Source organism: the organism of the source record quoted next, unplaced genomic scaffold (assembly GCF_019419815.1).
Source record: "Pyrus x bretschneideri cultivar Hongxiangsu unplaced genomic scaffold, Pyrus_bretschneideri_v1 Contig10, whole genome shotgun sequence".
Lineage (NCBI taxonomy): Eukaryota > Viridiplantae > Streptophyta > Magnoliopsida > Rosales > Rosaceae > Pyrus > Pyrus x bretschneideri.
In genome coordinates, this window is record NW_025999391.1 from 5298184 (window position 1) to 5323515 (window position 25332).

General features: G+C 38.5%; 3 protein-coding genes and 1 pseudogene across 4 annotated transcripts; 1 reads left to right on the top strand and 3 right to left on the bottom strand.

The window, feature by feature from the left end:
- Nucleotides 1-781: 781 nt before the first annotated feature.
- On the bottom strand, nucleotides 782-2013 carry LOC103961670 (trihelix transcription factor ASIL1). 2 transcript variants are annotated; one of them, XM_048592105.1, is made up of 2 exons: nucleotides 1733-2013; nucleotides 782-1681 (listed from the first exon to the last, which is right to left on the bottom strand). In XM_048592105.1, exons 1-2 carry the CDS (start codon nucleotides 1812-1814, stop codon nucleotides 927-929), a joined length of 837 nt encoding a protein of 278 aa, XP_048448062.1. In that variant the 5' UTR covers nucleotides 1815-2013; the 3' UTR covers nucleotides 782-926. The 2 variants fall into 2 exon arrangements, with proteins under 2 accessions (XP_048448062.1, XP_048448053.1); XM_048592096.1 differs by having other exon boundaries at nucleotides 782-2006.
- Nucleotides 1939-4380, top strand: LOC108868252 (annotated as a pseudogene).
- A 983-nt stretch (nucleotides 4381-5363) lies between these two features.
- Nucleotides 5364-9781, bottom strand: LOC103960901 (phosphatidylinositol/phosphatidylcholine transfer protein SFH9). Its single transcript, XM_009373394.3, has 16 exons — nucleotides 9491-9781; nucleotides 9212-9261; nucleotides 8805-9105; nucleotides 8612-8711; nucleotides 8141-8407; nucleotides 7953-8030; nucleotides 7766-7867; nucleotides 7645-7694; nucleotides 7431-7530; nucleotides 7246-7335; nucleotides 7059-7157; nucleotides 6751-6844; nucleotides 6241-6632; nucleotides 6053-6127; nucleotides 5705-5884; nucleotides 5364-5583 (listed from the first exon to the last, which is right to left on the bottom strand). Exons 2-15 carry the CDS (start codon nucleotides 9216-9218, stop codon nucleotides 5828-5830), a joined length of 1812 nt encoding a protein of 603 aa, XP_009371669.2. The 5' UTR covers nucleotides 9219-9261; nucleotides 9491-9781; the 3' UTR covers nucleotides 5364-5583; nucleotides 5705-5827.
- A 2882-nt stretch (nucleotides 9782-12663) lies between these two features.
- On the bottom strand, nucleotides 12664-24726 carry LOC103960891. The gene is made up of 5 exons (XM_048591228.1): nucleotides 24360-24726; nucleotides 15759-15835; nucleotides 15209-15647; nucleotides 13595-14955; nucleotides 12664-13152 (listed from the first exon to the last, which is right to left on the bottom strand). The coding sequence occupies exons 1-4, from the start codon at nucleotides 24724-24726 to the stop codon at nucleotides 13859-13861; spliced, it is 1980 nt and encodes a 659-aa protein (XP_048447185.1). The 3' UTR covers nucleotides 12664-13152; nucleotides 13595-13858.
- Nucleotides 24727-25332: the final 606 nt, after the last annotated feature.

Below are 25332 nucleotides of genomic sequence, written 5' to 3' on the forward strand. Positions count from 1 at the left end.
CGTGGTTGAAGAGTCATTGTACTAGTCATGGTTGTAAATTTAGACCCCCTCTGAGTTGGTATCTCAGTTCCACTACAATGGCTGGAGTTCATATTCAACCCGATCCGATACCCGGGGTCTTTGGAGGATACGTCGAGACGTGCAAGTGCTGCTCCGAAGGGTCATGCGTTCAAAAATGGTGAAGGATTGATAGCAGGAGGAAAATAGTACGATGGCAGTGCCAAGAGTTTCTCAAGAGCAAGTTTACGAACTTCATCAATTAACCAATGTTGAAGATCAGCAAATACAAAGCAAAGTACGCTAACAACAGTAACTGTTTTCAGAGGACCCCACGCAGATCAAAGTAGTACTATGTACCTAGTTTTGTCCTCAAACCCTAAAATGAGAGATTTTCCTTGAAACTTATGTGACAATTATCTAACGCTTTGTCTTCGAGCTCGAATCTCTTAGTAATTCAAGTTAGAGTAATATCGCTGCCCAAATATAACAAAAAAATTTAAAAAAATAGAGAAAAACAAAAGAATGCTGGTAACGCGAAATGATTATGTACTTTTATGATGTCATTAATATCCTAGTGCACTTAAAGCCGCGGGCATTGTATCCAAACCCCAAACCCCAACAGAGAAGAGAAGCTTATTGAGCATAATCCAAAAGTATAAGGCAGATTAAGTTTAAATGAGAATATCAAATTGTTGTGTTCATCCCCCAAAAGGACCCAACATCACAACTAAAAGATTACAAATGCTGAGAGAGAGAGAGAGAGAGGGATTGAATCTTCAAGAAATTAAACGTGCAAGTATATGACACCATGCGTAAATTCTGGGCTTCAACTGTCAACTATACAAATCCATTTCCACAACAAACACAGAAGCCATAACATTATCCCTACTCAAATCGAAAACCAACCTTAGAAACGAATTACATGATCAGCTGGTGCTCAGCTTGTTGGAAGACCCGAAAGCGGTATTGATGGAGTGAACAATCTTCTGCTGTGACTGCAGGATCATGCTCATCCTCCTCTTCTCCATCTCCACTCTATACCTCTCCGTTTCCTTCATCATCTTCATCCTCATGTTCTCCACCCCGATTAACTGCTGGGCGAATGCCCTCATCTCGTCCGCCAATTCCACCACCATTTCCCTACCCCTATGCTGCGGCGGCTCCGCCACGTCGCACTCGCCCACCGCCTCTCTCCCTCTCTTTAACTCCGCTGCCGCAGCGGGTCCCTGCAAAAACGAGGCTTTCCCGGAAAATCTGTTCACAAACGTCGGCCTCCGCAGGATGAAGTCGATGCTCCGGACCTTGTTGGAATTCTCCTCATCGTCGTCTTCATTGCCGCCGCCACCGCCGCCGTGATAATTACGATCGTGATAATCACGCTCTTCTTCTTCTTGCTGATGTGGCATCTCCGCCATGGGCATAACAGAGATGGGCATGGGCCCGCGCTCCATCTGCTCCATGAGCTCGAAGAAGGGCCAGCCGGACTTGGTTCTCTGGCCGAGGCGCTTCTTCACGGCGCGGTGTCGCTGCCGGAGCTTCTCCATCTTGTGGCGGCACTGCGTGGCGGATTTCGACGGCTCGCCGTATTCGTAACCGCACCGGGCCGCCACGGTCACCGCCACCTCCTCCCACTGGCTCGACTTCAGCTGGCCCCTCCTCAGCGCGTACCACTTCTCCTGGTAGGCCCGGATCAGCTGCACCGTCTCCTCTTGGGTCCACGGCAGCGGCTGGGACTTCTTAGCGGTGGCTGTGGGCGAGGCGGAGACTGAGGCCATGGGGGAGGCCGTGGGCGACGGCGGTAGTGGTGTGGACATTGCTCTGGGGGTGGTTAGGGCTAAGAATTTGGAATTTTAGGGTTAGGGTTTGGGAGGGATTGGGGTTTTTTGTTTGAGATTTGTGGAGGTTGGTGGTGGCGGTGACGGTGGTGCTGATGGACAGATGGAATTTGTGTTTCTTAATGTTTTAATAGTGATAGGAGTTACAATGTTCAATGATTGGATAATGGATTGCGTATTATGACTTGTGCAATGCAAACAAAATTTAGGGTTAGTTGTGTTTTAAGAAAAAAATTGTTTCCGTTGGTGAGAATAATCAGCATTGTAAATAAATAGTTAACCGTTTGATAAATAGTGTTATGTAATTCGTTCTTCATTCAATTTTCGTTGAATTATTTAGAACCATAACTACATATAATACAAATACTTTGTGATTAGATTCTAGAGGCACTCACAACACTTTGGTGTTGTGAAGATTTCTCGTTGGAACATTTGTCGTTACTCGGAGATTCAGTTCTCAAGTATGCTGTGAGCTCCCACCTACATAAAATAGGAATCAAGGGAAAGATACAAGTATCAGATGTCTTCGATATTTCAAAATGTTGGAACAAGTGTATAACGTAGGCATCAAGGTACTAGCCCAACAATAATTTTTCTGTGTGTTCGACATGGATACATACGTGAGAGAGCATTTGAACCACGCCGTTGGGCAGCTCCAGGGCAGCGGTCTAGATTCCCTGATCCGTGTAAATGCAGAGTCGACACCTCGGAAGTGCCTTTGGACAGCAGATTGCAAACTGTACAACCGGTAAAGGTCGGAAAATTCTGCTACAGAGGCCACAGGTGGATGAACTCGAAGACCATAGCGAATTATGTTGAGGCCCTCATAGGAGCCTACTATGTTGGCCAAGGATTGTTTGCTGCACTACATGTGATGAATTGGCTTGGTATAGTTCTAAATTCGAACCCTCATTAGCCACTGAAGCCATTACGAGGGCATCCCTCCGATCCTACTGCCCGAAAAAATGATGAAGTCGCTGTCTTGGAGAAGAAGCTTGGCTACCAATCTTCGGTTAAGGGTTTGTCACAGGAGGCCATAACACATGCCTCTGAGCAAAAACTAGGTGCTAGATATTGTTACCAGGTTTGCACTTGATATTTTCTGCAGATTTTAGTCATTTTTTACTTGTTGAATATTTTGACAGAGGCTTGAGTTTCTTGGCGACTCGGTGTTGGATGTGCTGATGGCACAACATCTCTATCATCGCCGCACAACTATTGATCCGGGACAGTTGACAGACTTGCAATCACCTGCTGTTTGTAATGAAAACTTTATCGGAGCTGCTGTGAGAAAGAACCTTCATCGGCATCTTCAACATTGCTCCGGGTTACTTCTGAGTCATATCACAGAGTATGAGAAGTTGTGTACTGCTGAAGCTCTGAACACCACCATCCTACTTGAAGACCCGAAAGTAAACCTCTTAGTTTTTTCGACTTAAACTCTAAACGGTTAGCTGTTTGTATTAATCTGAAGTTACGTTAGTAACTACGAATTGTTTAATGCAGGTTCTTGGGGACATGGTGGAAAGCATAGCAGGGGCAATAAACATGGACAACAATCTCGACCTTAACAAAGTATGGAGGGTGTTTAAATAACTATTATCTCCGATCGTGACCCCTTCCACTCTGCAATTACACCCGCTGCGTGAATCGAGCAAGTTATGCGGTTCTATAGGGTACTTTGTGAAAGAAACTTGTACTAAAGAGGATTCAATGGAGCATGTGGAAATGACTTTGCAGCTGGAAGATGGTCTTTTGGTTGGGAGCAGGTACAATCGGAGCAGCAAAGCTGTTAAACAGAAAGAAGCTCGTCAACTGTCGAAGGAGCTCCAGGGTTGTCATTCCTTGTCTAAAAGGAGAAAACTTGATTCTGACCACATAGATGAGATATATTCCGAAGGCATGGAGATTGAACCCTGCAGCCAACTGACTGATGTTCATTCTTCAGAGCCAATCAGTCGAATCGAATCATCATCTGCAGAGTCGCGAGCAAGTCCTGCCCCGACCAATTTTGGTTCCAACCAAGTCTACAGTCACAACATTGCATCCCCAATTTGCCTGGTTAGTGAACGATTGAATCAACCTATTACGATGCTCCCGATTACCCTTGTTTTCTCCCATTTTCATTTACATGCTATTCATTCTTGTTTGCAGTTATGGCTTCTATCAGCACGAGGAAAGGAGAAGCTCGGATTTCTCTCTTTGAGCTGTGTAAGGTAATGCAGTGGCCGATGCCTACATTCAAAAGAACAGAGCAAAAATCGAGGTGATTCGAATAAACCAAACTGCACTTAAGTGTTCTCTTTTCCTAGGGGCTAACTAGTGTCATCCTAGTGCAGAACTCCGATTGAATTCGGAGAGGGCTCTGAAAAGAGAATGGATTTCAACAGCTACGCATGGGAATTAAGTTTGCAGACACCGAACTTTGGGACTATTGTATGCAGAGGAGATCCTTGAGCTGATAATAAGAGTTCATATGACTCTGCAGTAGTTGCCCTTTACAAGCTTCAACGACAGGGAAAAACTTACAATTGGGTGCTCTTGAGGGGTGAGCATTGGCTGGGTTGGTCGGGTTGGACTCTAGCCCGTTGGCCAACCCAATAGGTTCGGGTTGACATTATTAAAACCCATTTTCACCCAAGAAAATGGGCAAACCAACCCACCCAAACCATTTTATGACGGGTTGACAATGTCATGGGTTAGAATTATAACTTTGTTTCTTATACTAAAAGTGTATATGAATGACAAATAATCCAAAATGGATGTCATAGTGGGCTTAAATCATGTGAATTTTGTGTTGTAGGATCATTATTTGTTACTTGATACTTTAAGGGTTGTTTTATTAACACCTCACATCTTTGCGAATACACCCCACATCTAAAATATGCCTTTAGAATTCCAACTTCGTCCTCCATTTTTCTGAAGCCACCCGATCCCCATAAACAAACGAGGGCAAAAAAGATGGCTCGACGGCCACAGGCCACTCATATAAGAGGTATTCGTCATCGATATCAGCACAACCAAAAACCCCTCATGTCGCGAAAGTTGACAGCCAATATCAACTCTCTAACAGATCGAGAATTGTCCAACACTCTAAATTCACACACCCCAGGTAGCCGCCATAAGGGAGTGTATGGGGTTTATGTTGGACTTCAAAACTTAAATCGTCAGAGTAAAAATTGAAATTTAACTGAAAAAATAAAATTATGGGGTGTATTCATAAGATTGTGGGGCGTTAATAGACTTATCCTACTTAAATTGCATCATTTTGACTAAAGTATAAATAAACAAGTGTTCTTAAGAATTGTCTGTAAAGATACATCTATGTTTAAGAATTGTTTGATATTCGGGTGGATCAATTTCAATTAGGTTAATAATAATACTTCAACCTAACCGACTTGTTCAACGAGTGGCCGGATTTTTACCCAAAAATAAATGTTTAAAACCCTGTGTTGGTCGGTAAACTACTAAAGTGCCCACCCCTAGATAGTTAGCAAACAATGTACAGAATCGATAGACATTGTAGACGTAAAATCTGCTTTTGTAAATTTTCTATTGGTATAAAATTCAAAAGGGTCAAGTACTATACTGTATCACAACGAAAAGGGGGAAAGAAAGAAAAAATTGGTCATAATATGTACATAAACACCAAGAAGGTTATAAAAACGCTTTTCTTCGCTGTAAAGATGAGTTCCGTGACCCCAATCAACAGCTTTATTCTCTTTACTCTTCATTCTCTCGATAAAACCTGCACCGGAAATAAAGAGATTAGAACGAGATGACTGCATAGTTGTGTGCTTGTGCACACATGGACAGCGTGAGAGTGAGAGTGAGAGAGTCAATAATATTGGACGGGAGAGACAAGTCACCTTAAATGACAAGCCCATTAAAATTGGCTCAGTGAACTCGGATGTGGTAACATTTGCATTTGTGAGTGAACGGGCATTGTTGGCCATCAATATCAGTATACTCTTGTCCCAAGAAACTGGCATTCATCTTCCTGGGTCGTGGTTGTAACTGCAACTTCTTGGCCAACATGAGTTTGATCCCTGCAATTGAGAAAGCCTGATGTTAACGGTATATTCAAGTTGTGCCAGCGACATAAACGAGTCATATGAATTCCTATCCAACCGCATGCAAGTAAAAGGAGGATCCAAATTCCAATCCACGTTAATAAACTAAATTCAACTTTATTTCTAAAGGTGATAGGAACTTACAGTTAAACTGTCATCTTTTAAACTTTCCAGCGACTCAGCAAGCTCCACTTGTTTTGATGTTGTTGCGAACAATGCCTGAAAGAAAAGCTCTTGGATTTAGTAGCCAACTCTAATACGACAGAAACAAGAAACCTTACTGGTACATACTTCAAAATAACCCATGGTTACAAGAAAGAAGGTTGACTTACTTTCTTTGTCTTCTGTAAGTCGCACTCTATAGATTTAATGCGACTTAAAGATTCGTGAAGCATGTCTTCTTTCTCTTGAGGAATTTTAGTAGGTTTGTTTATCAAATTGGTAACCAATCCTTCTAACTGCTGCAGCCTCTGCCAGAGGGGACCTACATCTATTCCCTGTGAATTCTGTTGTTCCTGAGAACTTGAATTTTCAAGTGCCGGAGGTTTGAATCGTGTTTTTAAGCAGCTCTCTGAATAACGTGCTGCAAATATCCTCCCTAACATTGGGAATATGAGATATATGCCTGTTAATATTTTGAGTATGAGGTGAACGGTTAAACTTGCTACATGTGGAATGGATGTCTTCAGCGACCTTCTTGGGGTGAAGTTCATGGGTGAATCACCTGTCAAGAACAAAAACTTGAATAGAAATTTCCAAGTCTGAGGCATGAAAAGAAAACTGCCAGGCACTACATCACGAGTAAATATAAGAAGCTTGATAATTGACCAATGATCACCTACTTGTTAAACTTGAGTTAGCAACTTCCATTATTCCTGCAGTACTGCCTGATTCAACTAGGCTGCAGGGAGATGCAGCAGACTCGGTTGCCCTCTCCTGAGACAAATCAGAAGAAATATAGAGGATGAAAAGTTAGAAACTGATTGATATTTTATCATGTGACTGGATATAAACCTAGCCACAATCGTAAGTAAAATCTTTAACTTTAGTAAGGTATATAGATGCTAATAATAAAGTAGCTATAGAGATGCAGTCAGTAGTTAAGTGAAAGGAGATGACACCCAAGAAAAGAGAACTTCAGAAAATTTACTTCGTCAGAGTTAGACTTTGATAGCTGCAAGAAGGCAGAAGTACTTGACCTCATTTCTGATCCTGACTCAGCTGCAGATACTATTTCACTATCTGTAATCTGCAAAGTAAACCCAAGCAATGTGAAATATGATACATGGGTACAAGGTAATAAGAACAGTATCCATTGAAGGTTTGGCTTAAGTCACCTTAGAGGTAAGCAGCTTGATTCCGACATCGTCGCCATCATCAGAACCTTTGATTTTCCTCAGGTGCATTGTTTCTCCAACGTGTACCAGCTGCAAACAGAAGTCAAATGAGCATGGAACTGGCAAGAAAACCCCCAATATTCAGCCTATTAACCCAAACTACGGTTAACCCACTAGAATCATACTTTCATTATTTCTGGATCATTCCAGGGTCCCTTTCCAGACCTAAGGCACCCGCCTTCATTTGGACACGAGCAAGTTCCCCCAAGGAAATCCGGAAGTTGGCTGTTTAAAGAGAGAGTTGCTGAAATAAGTTTCGCAACACGAACCAAAAGTTCCGACAGCCATTATATTCATTAAAAAATCAAACTAATTTATCAAATAGTAAGAAATCCGAACCTCGAGTCTATGATTTCCAAAAGCTTGTTTTGATATCTGTTGCCTAAGACCTGCAGAAGCACTTATTAGTAGTCAATAGTACCTTCAAAATGAAATCATCAAATGACAAATATCCACATACATGTATCTTTCCAGTAGTCCTCGGGTCAAGAAAGCCTTTTGCTGTGTTCCAAAGTAGCTTGAACCCGTTACCAGCATTTACCACAAACATTTGATGTAATGTCTGTGGAGAACAATCTAGTGTCAGAAATAAATAAAAACGATTTCATAAAATGTTATCAGTTGGTTTCAGATAATATTAAATCCACCTCAGGATAGTTATCACCGTCCATTTTCTGTATGCGCATAACAAGGTCATGTGCAACCTTGCCAAAGCTCATCCAGTTCTGCATAATAATAATAATAATGATAGTAAATTAGGAAAAAGTATAGTTATTTCAAAAAATACGTATGATACATAGAACTGAATAAATGAAATTGAGACTTAATAAGTTACCATCCCCTGGACATCTAGAATAGTGGTTGTAGAATCTATATGCTTTTTGGCCGCAAAAGAACATGCTGGGAATTTCTCAGCAAAAGCCTTCTCAAAACCCTGGACATGATATTTTAGAAACCGTTCCACTGTGGTGACATTCATTAGTTTGCTAGGTTCAACTTTTCCAAGTCTTTCAATATAAAGAGGTCGCCCTGCCTTGTCTACACCATGATAACCATGAGGATAGAAACGCTGAACCTCTTCATATTCACTGTACACAAAATCCTACAAATTTATCATTGTAACACCTCTATTAGAACTCAGAGAATGAAATGAAATCTCCGCTAAAACAGGCATTAAAAAGTTCCTCTTGTTTGATATTCTGTAGTCTTTACATATTCGACAAAAGAGTCTTTCTTTATCAAAAGAAATGAAATATAAGAAGATATGTATCAGTCGTCCTTCGAAATACTCTTAATAGCATTATACCTTCACAATAGATTCTACTCCAAACTCTCTCCTCCAGTTGAGCATTTCTGCCCACATTTGAAAAGATTTATCAATGTCGAACTTCCTCGCCTTCAAAAATCTGCATAAACACGGCCTAGCTATTAGTAACCAAATCCAAAAAGCTAGAAGGACTATAAAAAAATATACACTATCATTGCAGTGAGTCAATCACCTCAGCATTGTATGATAATCATCGAACTGAGCCGGAAGCATATCTTTAGCAATCAATGCATCGCGAAACGTAATCACAGCTTCTTCCTCCTCAGCATCCCGAGCATTTTCAATTGAAATCGATGCGTAGCGACAATTTGCCACACGCGTGCCACGCTTTCTAGGAGTGTTTGTTAATCTCAAGGAAGCATTTGAAGTCCTTTTCTTAAGAGATCTGCTCCGAGGTCTCCGCCTCTCGTCCTCGGAGGTTTCGAAATCAAAAGTTCTAGACTTTTCGTCTTCTTGCAACGAAATTAATTCTCCTAAAGTTACATATCGAAATGCAGAAAAATGAAAATTTTAGATCAAACATAAATATTAAGATCCGATTTTTGTAGAGAATTTTACTGAGGAATCGGATTAATGTACCTGGCATTGTTGCTAATCGAATAGGATTACAGCTCGAGCTCAGATTACATCTGCATCGAATAAGAACAGCAAAAACAGAGAAAATCAAATAAATAAATCACCAAATTTACAAATAAAATCCTAAATTTCTTAGAAAATACTCAACAGTTCAAGAAAACGACGAAATCTACCAAGATTTTATCAAACTCTCGGATAAAACCGGGAAACGGATCCGAAAACAGAATCCAGAAACGAAAATTCAAAGCCGCAAAAACTTCAAAAAAAAAATTGCATTCGTACCATAAGCTGATCAGGTGATTGAATCGCAAGCGCAACTGAAAATTGCGAGCGAACATTTGACGGAATCGAGCGCGGGCGTGGCGGAGAATTTCGGAAAGAATTGAATTGTTGATGCTGCTTCTCTTTCTCTCTCTTTGAGAAATAACAGGTGATGAGAGAGAGAGGAAGAGAAAGCGAAATGGAGGTTGCTTTCGGATTAAAATGGCATTTTTTTCTTATTTTTTTCTCTCTCTAAGCAGCGAACTGTGAGTCTGAAGACGAAGAGGCAGATGAGAGAGAGAGAGCCGAGACGACAGAAGGAACGTAGCCGAAGCGGAGAAGAAGAGAGAGAGGCATGTCGTTGTCAAAAGCGTTAGAACAAGAAGTAGCGTACAACGGCCGCTTCAGCTCCGTCATCATCTTTTTTTTTTTTTTTTTTTTTTTTATTTTATATTTTAACAAACGATATTATCTACGTTAGGATGAAGGAGTTGAACTTAACCTCACTTTAGTACTAGTCTCGACTTAAAAGTTAAACTTTGTAGGTTGTTGCCATAAGGATAGTTTAATTATCCAATTTTCCGAGGTATGCTTAGTAATTTTACACCTAAAAGAATTTGAAATTTCCAAATATCATTCGTGAATAGACATGACAAACAAATTGTTTTTTTGTGCTTAGAGTCGTGTTTGACACGAACACAATATGTTAGTTAACATGTCGATCCAATATTAATAAGACTTATTACGGCTAAACCGAATGCTATATTTTTCGTCTCATTTCGTATTGTATATAAACTTTTCAGATCAATTTATGAGCTAATTATGCCAAAAATTATTTCTTATTGCAAGTGATTTTTTAAATTTAACTAAAAATAAACGGGATAAAAAGTGTTCGAACTTGAGTATATATGATGAGCGCTTTAAGTTCAACAAATATAATTCATGTGCGCAATTAAGCTATATTTTTTAAATTTCTACAAAGGTCAAATCGTGATAATAAAAATTTAAGGGCCGAAGTAGAACATTTTATTTTTGGTAGGGCCGAACTACAAGAACAAAAAACATGCTTTAATCTTTATTTTATTATTTCTTTAGTTTATTGTTTGTTGGCGCCGTTTGTTAACTGGAGACGGAGGAGGGTGTGATTGGTGATTAGGTGCTGTAGAGTTTACGCTACGCTTACGAGGAGACGGAGTTTCGGTGTGGAATATTTGTGTGGGTGCCACGTCATCGTCCACACGGTAGGTGACACGTGGAAGGGCGTCGGTGATGTGACGGTGCTCTCAATTTCTCAAAATTGGATGCTGATTCGAGAGAATAAGATGCCACGCTTTGGACCGGGAGGGGAATCAAAGCAAAGGTCGCCCCTCGTGTGCCTACCGCAACGCACACCTCCCTTTCAATTCTCAATTTTTTGTTGTCATTTGTGTGAGAAAGTTCCTCGTATGAAAATTCTTTTCTATTTTATGGGAGAATTTGCACAAATGCTATTTGAATTTTTACGTTATTATAATTTTATTATAAAGATTTAACATAAAAATAGAGCGTTTCCTTCTTTATCCAAGCTTGAGTTTCACAATTATTTATATCGTTGTGTAGTTTCATCCATCTTTTTGTGATCACGTGACAAGCATGAGGGTTCTTTTTCAATAATATTTGCATCAGCTCATGAGATTAGGGTGTTTGACACCATTAACTCCATCAGCTTACACTCAAATTGGCATCAACTTTGGTGTAGGTTGAGGGAGTGTATAGGGTTGCACATCGTAATACTATGCAATAATGAAAATGCATTGAAGAAGGACTATCACATTTGTCATGTGACCATTAGGTGACAACAAAATAAATAAAAACGAAGACAGATTACAGATTAGAATGGTTGTGATACATGTACTTTGATGATTAATGATTTGCGGAATTATCAATTTTTCACTAATGATCTTATAATCCACAGCATTTAATAAAAATTAAGATTGCATCTTTTGAACAAAAAAGTTAACCTTTTTATTTTGTCTAAGTTAAGAAAGAAAGAATCATTAGTTTTTCTTTCCACTTTTGAACATCTAGAAACGCCCTTTTTACAAGTTTAACATATTCGTATATCTTAAAAAATAGTACCTAACCGCAAGACCTAATAGGGTTGATGTCACGTGGCACATGGAGACAAGGAGTACACGGCATGAAAGGGTGCCGAAATTTTAATATATATTTGTAATATTTCTTATATATCATCTCTCTCTTTGTTAAGAAAAAATTGGAACAATGGATCCAGAAGTTTCACCCTATTAGAGTTTTAGTCTCAGAATTTGTCATAATGTTGAGCAATGGTATTTTAGATTAACATTAACACGGTTTAGAAATTTCATTCAAAATAAGGGATTTAAAGAGCCGAAAAAGAGAGGAATGTTTTAACACACTTACCCAAAAAGATCGTTGCTCCATATGGCAACAAGTTCAAGGACCAATACTCGGGTAAGTAAATTTAATAGTCTGAATTACTCGGCAATCCACTTTATATCCATTAAATTAGCAAATAAGTAAAAATATTATTTCCTCAATTCAAACCTGATTGTTTATTTTTCGTACTAGTGAGTAGTCCGGGAATATTGAAGAAAGATTGTCACTACTCACATAGTTTTAGTTTATGGACCAAACTTCAGACGAAAGTTTATAGACTACTGCTCCAGTTATCTCTAATATCTCGAAATCACAATGGACATGTACTTCAAGCGGCTAAGAGTTTTGTCGCCGCACCCACGTTGTGTTTGGTTTCCCTTTCCCTCAATATTTTGTTATGAAAAATATTCTCTCATTCAAACCCAAGTTGGCTGTTAAACAAGCATGTTCTTTGACAGGATCATTGCTCCAAAGATTCTCTCTGTTTTTTATTAAGCTAGTTTGAGTCAAGTCAAGGAATCAAGGGTGGCAAAACATGAGACTTAATCTTCATACTTGATCCCTCACCTACCTGGAAGAGTTGTCCTTTTGGATTGTCAATTTGTTTACATTAGTTTCTTTAAAAATACTTCCATTTGTCACAGGTCCAACTATCAAAGATTCCCTCTTCACAAATTTCATTTCAATAGTTCGGGAGAGACAAGAATCAAACTCTGACCAAGAACGTGAAATATTCATTCTTTACCATTTGAGTTACAAGCCTCCGAAATATTCTCCGAATAAAGAAAGATTCACCGTTAGCTAGAAACTGTAGCGAAATCTTTCTTATTAAGATGATGAAAATGTAATGAGAAAAGTGAGAAGAACATGAGAAGCTAGAAGGACAATCATTGCATCCATCTGCAACCCTCAAGGCCATAAGTTATGGTGGCTATGATTTGGGGGGCATTTTCCTTTTTATATCATTTACAAAAGGAAAACAAGGTGGGACAGATCAGCTGAGGAACATGGTTGTGACTTGTGAACCCCCTTTTACACACAGCACAAAAGTTATCAAGAGTAGGCAACTGGCAGCTACAGTCTAACTACAGAGCTTTTGTAGTGGGAATATACAATTGGTTTACAGATTCCTTCCAACCATAAATCAGATTTAAAGGACTTGAAGCAACAAGATTCCGATAAATCACTAGTCCGGGAATTACTGTACAATCGTACATGCTTTAGGAACTTGTACATTCCAGTGCCTCCGAGGGCGTACTTTGGCAGCGTTTGTTATTCAAACTCACCTGAAAATGAGAACAATACAATCAGCACTTGTTATTCGGAGAACACAGCAATGGAAATGAAAGCATTATAGTTACATGATTATGAGCCCATAACATGGACCTTTCTGTATTTCCCTTCTTTCGTGGTTCTGCGTGCGAGTTCTCATGTGCGCTTGTGTGTGTTACTGTGTTATAACTGAAGTGATAGCATTCATTGGTTTTGTCTCAAGTCTAATGACTCCACTGCATCGTTGCATTTTATTTTTGATAGGTGGTGTTTCTATCTTTATATATGTTAATAAGGGTAGGATAGAAGCAAACCACGTTGCTTCCTCGATGAAGAAATCAAAGTTACAGTACAAACAATGATCCTAGCAGCACAAGACATGGATGATTCTGACAAAAACATGCAATAAGAAGTTATAACAATGTAAAATGGCAATCAGGAAACACTATGATTCACCTTAGAAGACAAAGGATGTAAAGAAGCCCAGCGCGCAGGATCTCTTATCTGCTGAATCTTGCAAAGCGGGTTCCCAATCTCCTCCAAACATGATGGGTTTTCTTGCCTCTCCCCATGTTGAGAAGAGGAAGTCAGCTTCTCTTTTCTCTCTTCTAGAATCTGTAGCTTTTCCATTAGCAAATCATCCTCAGTGTCAATCTTCAACCTTTCATTATTTACTGTGGACAACGAGTTCTTCATTGAGTCTATCACCAAGGTTTTGCATCAGGAGTTATCCATCATCGGTAACCCACAATGCATATCCAAAGAACTTGCAATGAATTTAGGTTCAGTATCCACCTGGCTTGTACTTGGAAAACCTTGTAATAACTCACTGCTCCTGACCCCGGTAGCTCCAAATGTAGAAGCAAAATCTTGGGATCCATCCAATGTAGTATAAAATGATGATCTACTTTCTTCTTTCCAAAGTTCAGTTTTACCATCAACGACATGAACATCATAAAAAGCTGGCTCAATATCAAGCATTGAACCATGCAAATTTCTCTGAAGATCCCCATCATGCTGTTGCACTCCATCACAATGTAAGTTTTCCTCAGTACCAATATGAGCTTGGGCTGCTTCAGGAGTTATTTCTTGGCACATTACATCTTCCGTGTGTACTTTTTCTTCCCCTTCTGAAAGTACACATTTCTCAAGTGAATCATGTTCATTAGGATGAATTTGTTTTTCAACAAATGAAGCCTCATATTGAGAAGTACTATTTGCAATATTTCCGAATTCCGTACAGTTAGATTTACTATCAGCAGTCTGCTGCAGCAGTGCATCTGTATTTGACTCAACAGAAGGTGAAGGCCTTTTTCCCGATTCACACAACATAGCACTCAAATCAGCATCAGACCGTTCATTTCCTAAGAAGCTCATTTGCCTATACGATTCAACTTCCTTCTCCAAAAAATGGTTCTCCATCTCCCTCCTAAGAAGAATCTCTTTCAGAACACCCATCTCCTCTTCATCATAAACAAATTTTTCTTCCATCATCCTCTGATACTGCCTCACTTCCATTTCTATTGATGCTTTATCCTTTTGCAGACGTGCTATCATGGACATCGCTTCGTCAGCAGCACTTGCAGCAGCAGCTCGCTCTTTCTCTAGCTCTAGATAAAGAGCAGCACAAGCAGCTTTCTCTTTTTCCAGTGCTTCTTGCAACACCCTGAGTTTATCAGTTTCATTTCCAACAACGGGAGCCTTTTCTTGCGTATAACTAATGTCCACGTCCTTACTCTCACCAAATGATCCACTCAATTCAGAACTTTGGCAGATACTCTCAGCCATATCATTTCCAGTTGGTGCTTTCACATAATCTAAAACGAAAGAAAATCCGCAAAAGTGAGAAAACATCATTACCAATACAGTAAAAATATAAGTTCATATCATATGCAAGCAATTCTAGTTTTAAAAGATTTTCGAAAAATTGAAATAAATTTGATTAACACTACATTCTAATATATATATATAAATCCACACATTAAAGAAAAAAAGGTTCCTCTAATATTGAAAAATATGAAATCAAGTATTGAAAACAACCAAACAAGTTTAGATATTCCTCATCCTCACCTTCTCTACCAGCTATGGCAATTGAGCTTTCACCTGACATCTCTCTTGTATCTATGTCATCGCAAGGAAAAGGGAATATGTGAGCAAACAACTTTGAACTATCACTTGGATAGTAAGAAGGAAGCCTTTCATATTCAGGAGCCGCCCTCCTAGAGCGCCGAATTCCAGTCCTTTTCTTCAGAACCATAACCCTCTTCCCCTTAGTGTCGTACCCACTTTCCCTATCAACCAGGTTTTGCAATCTGGGACTCGAAAATGGACTAGAAGCTGCTTCACCTTGCAACTCACGAACTCTATTCTCACAATTTACATCTCTGATCAGTTTCCTATTCAAGTTGCACCTTTGATCCCTAGACCAAAGAACATCAAACGGGAACTTGCTATTCACCAACTTATGGACAGCACCGATTGTCCCAACAGGCCCGTCAATAAGCAACAACTTATGCAAGCAAAGATCAGGGTTTCTATACCCGAAAACCCATTACATGGACATGGAAAACAAACCCAAAAAATCCCCAACAACTTCGAAGCGAAAAACACGAAAGCAGACACGCATAGCAGGATATAAGCCAAACCCAGGTCGACAAAGGCTCCCAAAAGAGCAGTAAAGGTCCATGGCTGAACTTCCTGGCAAGCAAAAGCCATCCCTTTTCAAAGTAATCAAAATTCTGGGATTTCACTGAATTGTGGGAAGCAACTGAAGAATCATACCAAATAAACTAAGAATATTTTGCTGAATTGGGCGCAAAGAATCCACCAAACCAAAACCAACTCAGTTGGAGACACATAAAAATATCAAAAGAGAAAAAGCTAAAACTATGCTTCTAATTGAAAGTAGTGCATCATGATTAAAAAGCCCTTGAAGGAAAAAATAATAATCCAATATTTATGCGCTAATAATCATGGCCTACACTCCAACTAGGTACAGGTCAATGAAGCACGCAAAAGCTTAGCAAATAAGGAAGGTGAATTTAAAAATATATAAAAAGAGTTGAAAAAATAGAAGAAAATAAGTAAAAATCTCAACTTTTACAGGAAATTGGTAACTTGGAGAGCTGAAAGGGAAAACCCAGCAAGGATATGGGGAGATCGTGATGGGTTTGGACTTTTGAGCCTCGAGGTCGGAGAGCAGCTTCGTTCGCAGAGTTTTGGAAAGAGACGGCTTTTCAATTGGGGAAGAAAGCGAGCAAATAGCTCCTAGCTGACTGCTGTTCACTATTACGGCGTCATCTATTAAGTTGTTGTTTCGTATACTGTTACGTGCTGCGCGCCAAATCCCCCTCAAGGTCAAGGGTACTACGACATCCTTTTTAGTGTCGTTTATGGGTTTGCAAGCATGTTGAGCTATGCATATGAATAATTTATCGATGTGATTACTACAGTGTCACTTAGTTTTGTCAATCTATAATCATAATACATATATCTAATTTTATGAATTATCACATTTTATTTTTATTTTTTATGAATGAATTATTACATTGTTTGTCCTTTCATATAATCATATTATTACATCATTAATGTTGTAATATTACATTATCAATGTTGTAGTACTACATTTTAAACGAATTCTTAATTAATTTGATGGTAAAAATAAAGTGCGACACAAAAAAAACCACAATGATTCATTTAATTTTTAGAGGAAAGGCCGCCATCTAACCCTACTTTTAAGAAAAATTGAACAATCAAAGACTTAAAAGAAAATGAGAAAATGCAAGGGTGTGCTTTTTTGTTAAATCATGAACGAAGTGTGACCCAACCAAACCAACCATATGTTTCACAAGAACATGAATGAATGATCTGCCTAGTAATTAAGGTCATTATGATGTAGTTGGAACATGATAATTATTAGTGTTTAGTGGTATTCATTTTCACTTGTAAGTGAGAGGTCTTAAATTCGATTATTTGCAAATGCAAATTTAAACCACATTATTGTTAGGTCATTGTGAGGTTAATGACACCCTTCTCTCTTAACATAGATAATATCATTTGTTCAAAAAAAAAAAAAAAAAAACAATCACCTCTTGTAATCCATACTCTTGAACAAGTCAGTGTACACCAAAGAGGAAAGAAGACAAAACATTGGTGGCACGAACATGCCGCATAATTTGGGTTTTGAATCAAGACAAATGTTTTAGAGTTGACTCTTTTAGAGCACTTCCACCTTATAGGACAATAGACAATTATTGCCTTAATGAATAGTAACTATCCGATTGCATTTTACTTCGTAACTAAATTTTTTGAGCAATTGGTATTATTAATTCCGTCACGTCACGTGTCATTATCCGAAATTACAATTTTTCTAGAAGAGTATGATTGGATATTTAAAGGACATATTTAAATTTTCCCCCCTTTTTTTGTATTTTGTATTTTTATTTTTAACATTATTTTCTAACCAAATAAATTTTAATATGCATTTTTTAATTTTAAAAATTTCTCTAACCAAATTAATACGAAGTGTTAGAAAAGGGCAACTAATGAAAAATGTTTGAAAACTTTAAGTTTTAATGATAAGGACAAAATAAAGGGTAAAGTGAATAGTACCAAGATTGACTTTTTAGTGTAAAAATATAATTTTTCGTTAAAGTAAATAGTATCATAAACTTTTCGTTAAAACTTCCTCATTTATATTCAGCGTACTCAATTGTGCAGCGTGGGCACACCAGTCACTTTGAATATTTAAAAATTTTCTAACCCAAGAATGGTTGAATTAATAAACACTGTTAGATTATATGACCGTTGGAAACTCAATGTGTATTGCACGTGCCTGATGCAGAAAAGTTTTACACATGGCCGACGTCATGCGGACGTCAACCTTGACGTCAAATCACAAGGGCAATGGGCCGTGCACAAATTGCTTGACTGCTTCTTTAGGTAGGCTTGGGCCTACGTTTTGCCCGACTTTTTTCAATGGCCCAGAGCTTTTTTTTTTTTTTTTTTTTTTGGCTTTTGGGCAAAAAGTGCCCAATTGCCTGACAAAAAGAGGTTAGCTGAAATTGCTCTCAAGAATTTCTTGTGGATCAAACTAAGGTGGCTGTTGTTGAGTATATTTTGGCTCTCTACTATAAGTTAATTGTTATAAATAGGTAAAAGTTAGAAAGATAACATTTACTAGTGACAGGAGCGAAGCATGTGTAAAATATCACACTATAACTATAACACAAGGGGATGACAAATGAAAGAGGGAGGGATAGATACTGATGTTATAGATCTTTTCTTCCTTTTAGTATTTTGATAGTACACGGAACACTCTATTTATAGAGTAACTCCAGCACACACCTTTTGAAAATACAATCCTCATTCGTTTCCCAAGTCCACATTACTGTGTGGGCATTCATTAATCCATCAATATTTTCAACATTACTATGTGGGCATTCATTAACCCACAAATATTTTCAACACTCCCTCTTGGATGCTCACATATCAACATCAGTTGGCTCGTTAAAACCTTGCTCAAAAAAACCCAGTGGGAAAAAACCATAGCAAAGGAAAAAGAGTACAACTTTACCTGGATTGTTGATATAGTGTTAAATATGCTTATGTTACCTCGTTAAAACCTTGATAGGAAAAATCCAGTGGGAAAAATCCTAATCGAAGGAAAAATAGTACAACATACATGTATCTTGGATGTTCCCTCTGATATGTATCTCCTCCTGATTCCACATTTTCCAAATTTATCTGATTGGTAAGTCGACGTAATCCGATACTTTGCACTAACTTTTGAAACGTGCACTTTGGTAGAGATTTAGTGAACAAGTTTGTTAGATTTTCATTGGAACGAAATTGTCTGACTTCAATAACTTTAGCCTTCTGAAGCTCATGTGCACTGAAAAACTTTGGAGATATGTGTTTAGTCTTATCGCCCATAATGAATCCTTCATTCATTTAGGCAACATAGGCTGCATTATCTTCATGAATGACAGTTGGATTGTCTATCTTCGAAGTTAGACCACATGAATTCCGGATATGATGGATCATTGATCTTAACCAAGAACATTCACGACTTGCTTCATGTAAAACAGGTATTTCTGAGTGATTTGAGGATGTAGCAACTAATGTTTTCTTTGTTGAGCGCCATGAGATTGTTGTATCTCCATTCTTGAACACATATCCAGTTTGTGAACGAGTTTTATGCAGATCAGAAAGAAAACCAGCATCTGCATATCCAACAAGGACCTGGTCATTTATGGATATCTTTGAGTAGAAGAGACCCATGTCTGTTGTCCTACAAAGGTATCGCAATACATCTTTGATTTCTTTCCAATGACAAATTGTTGGAGCAAAGCTATACCTTGTTAACAAATTGACTGAAAAAGCTATATCTGGTATAGTACATTGTGCTAAATACAATAAAGCACCTATTGCACTCAGATATGATACTTTTGGACCAAGGACCACTTCATCATCTTCTTTTGGATGGAATGGATCTTTCTTAATGTTCAGAGAACGAACGATCATTGGCGTGCTGAGTGGATAAGCCTTGTCTATGCGAAATAGCTTCAAGATTTTTTCAATGTAAGTTGATTGGCGGATCAAAATTCCACTAGCACAATGCTCAATCTGTAGGCTGAGACAATATTTTGTTTTTCCAAGGTATTTCATTTCAAATTCACTTTTCAGATATTTAGTAGTTTTATTGAGCTTTTCAGTAGTTCCAACTAGGTTCATATCATTGACATATACTGCCACTATAGCAAATCCAGAGTTGGATTTCTTAATGAACACACAAGGGCAAATGACATTATTGATATACCCTTCTTTGATCAAATACTCACTTGAGACGATTATACCACATTCGTCCAGATTGTTTCAGTCCATACAATGATCACCTTAATTTGATTAAAAGCATACTTCATAGTTTGTTAGTTGTTTCAGGCAACTTAAGTCCTTCTAGGACTTTCATATATATGTTAGTATCTAATTCTCCATATAGATACGCAGTGATGACATCCATAAGTTACATGTCAAGTTTTTCTGAAAGCACTAAACTTATTCAGTAACGGAGCGTAATTGCATCCATTACAGAAGAGTATGTCTCCTCATAATCAATTCCAGATCTTTGCAAAAAGCCTTGTGCAACGAGTCGTTCTTTATATCTTGCAATCTTGTTTTTCTCATTTCGCTTTCTTATGAATACCCATTTGTAACCCATGGGGTTTATACTAGGCGAGGTTTGGACTATCAGTCCAAAAACATTTCACCTTTCCAAGGAATTTAATTTTGCCTGGATTGCGCTTTCCACTTAGGCCAATCTTATCTCTGTTTGCATTGATCGACAAAGCGAGGCTCAATATCATCACTTAATATGATTTCGATGGCTACTGAGAATGCAAACATGTAATACCCTGAATAATTTAAAATGTGTGATTATGTGGAAATTTTTTATCGATAAGGTCAAGTGACGAAAATGCCACTTGGTGGCTAAACGTAATTTTACGGGGACGTATCTTATCCTCATTTATTATGTCAAGTTTCTTGACATATTTGGATAGAGTTCAATCTTACGAATGTGCAGGTGAAAACTGTTCCTGAAACGGAGTTATAACGAATAAGTTATTAACGATTGAAGTTGAGGGCGAAATAGTGATTTTGCCATTAAATTGAATGGCTCCAGATCTTCTGGAGAAATGGGAGTGCCACATGGGTGGCTGAGTTGAATCGGCAAGGAGAGAAAGGAGAGTGGAGAGGGATTAGAGGGACCAATCAGAAACCAAGGAAGGGAAGGAAAGGAGAGAAGAAGGAGAATGGAGAAAACGAGTCTCTTAACCCGTGCAACCCAACCGGGGGCACCATGGAAATCCGATGGTCTCCTGGACAATTTTCGGTGAGTTGAAGCCCCTCGCCACTTGGAAATCATTTCCCATCATTCCCTTTACCTATTCTACCCCAAATTCGATACAATTTAGCTTTGAAATTGGGAAAATTGCACCGGTAGGTGTGCGGGTTCATAGAGGTCAATCCCCCAAATTTGAAACAAATTTCTTCGATTACCACCACCTATAGCATCCTCTTGAGGTTTGGAACAAAGCCCAAACAACTATACGGGCGATGGAACACCAGAGGTGACGGATCGAAGCCAACCATTCTTAGGGTTTCTGACGGGTTTGAGGGAAATTGGAGCTTTTCCCGGCCAAATTGGACTTGGTTACAGGTATAAAGTTTACTATACTCTTTGAGATCTTCATTTTTGTAAATTTTGAGAATTTTTAGAAATAGTTGAAATTTTTAGGCGAGTTGGGGCAGCCGACCGCCACTCACAACGACGCGTGGCCAGAGGGCTGTAGATATCATTTTAAGCCACCTTAGATGTTTTGAGTCTTAATTTGATAATTGTATGGCTTAGGTGGATTGGTTGAACCTAAGCTTCGCTACGATACAATGCTTTGATTAATTTAGGAATCGATGATTCGACTATTGGATCGTCACCGAAATTTGAGACATTATAATAAGTAATATTTGAGGACCTTGGGAACTTATGGACTGGGAATCCGACGAATAGATCTTTCTGAATTGGGTTTGTAAGTTCGTAAAATAAAACGTCGATCGCTATTTGAATTCTTGATTGGCGGAGATTCGACCGTTGGATCATAATGAAATTTTAGTATATTGTTCTAGAAGCAAAATGATGAACTACGAATGACTTGATCCTTTCGTTTAGGGTACGTAGGCAGTCTAACCAGGATGTTAGATGCAGCCATAAATTAAACAAAATGATTATTTTTTTTAGTGTGGTTAGTTAGAATTATAATTAACCATTATTTTATTGTGGCCTACCTATGTGTTTGGCTTCCAAATTAGAAACTACAGGTCATTACAGAACATGTCGTCGATGATTATTTCATTATGATCCCCTAATTCATTAGTACAAGCATAATTTATGGAGATTTCTTTGCTTTCATGTACCTCTGTTTCTTTAAGTACATGTGTCTCACCCATGACATTTTCCTTTTCTGAAAGTACAGAATCATGAATTGTGGATTTATCATTCATTTTTTCTTCTTAAATGATTTCATTTGGATTCAGTTGTGCCCTTGTCTTTCTCTTTCGAGGGGTTGAATCTTTTGAACCTGGAGGTCTACCACGTTTCAGGCGTGCAACAAATGAATCATTCGCTGCCACTTTATTTTGTCTAACAGGGACATCAATTCTTGCAGGTGGGACATCAATTATTGCAGGTGCATTTGCAGCTAGTATATATGATTTTGTCACTTTCATAGCATCATTAAATGCATTTGGCATTTGATTGACAATACTTTGAAGATGAACGATCATTTTCACATTGAGTGCTACATAGATCAAAATGAAATAAGGTGGAACAACCCATGTTAGCTCTTGCTGTTTTTCTAGAACGGTATTTTCTCCCCCTAACGATAGGAATACTATCTCATCAAAGTGACAATTAACAAAACGAGCTGTAAACATATCACTTGTCAAGGGTTCCAAATATCTAATGATAAACGGTGAATCAAAACCCACATAGATTCCCAGTCTGCGCTGAGGTCCCATCTTAGTGTGTTGTGGTGGTGCAATAGGTACATAAGCAGCACAACCAAAAACTTGTAAATGTGAAATGTTTGGTTGATGCCCAAACACAAGTTGTATTGAGGAGTATTAGTGGTTGGCTATAGGTCTCAATCGAACCAATGATGCAGCATGTAAGATGGTATGTCCTCATGCAGAAACTGGCAATTTTGTTTTCATGAGCAGAGTGCGAGCTATTAATTGAAGCCGCTTGATCAATGTTTCTGCTAAACCATTTTGAGTATGGACATGAGGAGCATGATGTTTAACATCAATGCCCAATGTCATGTAGTAATCATCAAAAGTTTGAGACGTAAATTCATTAGCGTTATCAAGTCGGGTTGACTTAATGGGGTAATCTGGGAACTGTGCTCGCAACTTAATTATCTGAGTTAGAATTCTCGCAAAAGCTACATTCCGAGTAGACAAGAGAGAAACATGTGACCATCGGATAGATGCATCAACCAAAACCATAAAATATCGAAATGGTCCACAAGATGGTTGAATAGGCCCACAAATATCCCCTTGAATTCTTTGCAGAAATGATGGGGATTCATCATCAGCATTTAGTTGTGATGGACTAATTACCAACTTCCCTTGAGAACAAGCCTTGATGGGCTATCATTTGAGATAACAATGTGTCTGCTTACTAGTGGATGTCCATTAGAGTTGGTAATGATCTTACGCATCATGGTAGATCCTGGGTGACCCAGATGGTCATGCCAAAGCATGTAAACTTTTTAATCAATGAACTTCTAGTTCATGACAGTATGTGATTCAATTGTCTTTATGTATGTATAATATAATCCACTCGTCAAACCACGCAACTTATCCAATATATGCTTCTAGGTATCATTGGAGGTAGTGCATAGATACTCCACATTTTCTAAATTTTTCGTTTCAATGTGGTATCTATTTAAACATATGTCTTTGAAACTCAAGAAATTTCGAGTACCGTACAACGCATTCTGTATGGACAATATTTTTCCATTTGGTAACATAATCTGGGCTTTCCCTGAGCCTTCAATTACATCTGATTGCCCTGATATTGTTGTTACCCTTACTTTTGTAAGCGTCAATCTTGAGAAATACTTTTGATCTCGAAGTATTGTATGCGTGGTTACGTTGTTTACAAGACAAATATCTCTACCATTGCTCTTGTTTTGAGAATGACCATAGTGCTTATCCATGCTTTATCAAACATAAACGATTCAGTTGGACCGGTATACTTCATTCTCCATTTCTACAATAAAGTCTGAGACATCTAGGTGGGTTGTGTTCAACTGCCCTGATAAGTCACACACAGGATAAGGTATATCCATTGGTTTAGCCTGGTCGAGAAAATTGGTCTCAACACCCTTCTCCTTGATGGAGGCTTGATATAGATCCACCAAATATTTTGGGGTACGACAAGTACGCGCCTAGTGCCTATTGCCACCACACCTATGGTAGGCTCCTTCAAAGTTTCTGGAAGCATTATTCATATGAGCTTTGCCTTTGTGGCGATTTACATTTTTGAAGCTCGGGTCTAAATTATGCCTTTGAACTTGGTTGTGAAACTGGACACCATGATTCTTGTATTTCTCGTTCTACCATCATCGTTTGTGGTCACGTCCTCGTTTATGATTATTACCACCAGAGGAAGTGGCGTTTACTTCGAGGGAATCAACATTCACTTTTGGGAATGGTGCATATCCAGTAGGTTGAGACTGATGATTTTTCATCAGGAGCTCATTGTTGTGTTCAGCTACCAAGAGCACATATATTAGCTGGTTGTATTCAGTGAAATCTCGTTCTCTATAGGATTGTTGTAGGAGCACATTTAAGGCATGAAAAGTGCTGAAGGTCTTTTCCAGCATATCTTTCTCAGTGATGGTTTTCCCATAGAGTTTCATTTGAGAGCTAATTCTGAACATCACAGAATTGTACTCAGCCACTGACTTGAAATCCTGGATCCTTAGGTGAGTCCACTCATAACGAGCTATTGGGAAAATCACCATTTTCTGGTGATTGTATATGTTTCTCAATGCCTTCCAGAGAATTAACAGATCTTCGACCGTTAGGTACTCGCTCTTTAGTCATTCATCAAGGTGGCGACATATAAAGATCATGGCCCTTGCACGATTTTGAGAAGATGCATTGTTCTCCTCCTTAATTGTTTCTCCAAGATTCCCTGCCTCCAAATGAATCTTGGTATCCACTACCCAGGTAAGTAGTTTTTCCCAGTAATGTCCAGGGCAACAAAATCAAGTTTTGCCAAGTTTGCCATTTTCTTTTCTAAAAGAAAAACTGAGATGTATAAGAACTTGTAATAATATGTATTCTGGAGGTATGTAGTGTTAGAACTTCTGGTTCTTACAAATTTTTCATTTTGATCTTTAGGCCAAAATGATAAGCACTTGAGACTTACATGATGAATGAGGAGGGTGATTGTACTGCATCATTCTCATTGAAATAACATAACATAAGATGAACGATTATTCCGCACCATTCAAGTAGTAAGAAAATTTAAATACGCAGAGCAGGGTAGGCGATTATACCGCACCACCTAAAATTGTAATGAAATTAAACAGCAGGTAAATTAAATATGCAGGGTAGGGTGGACG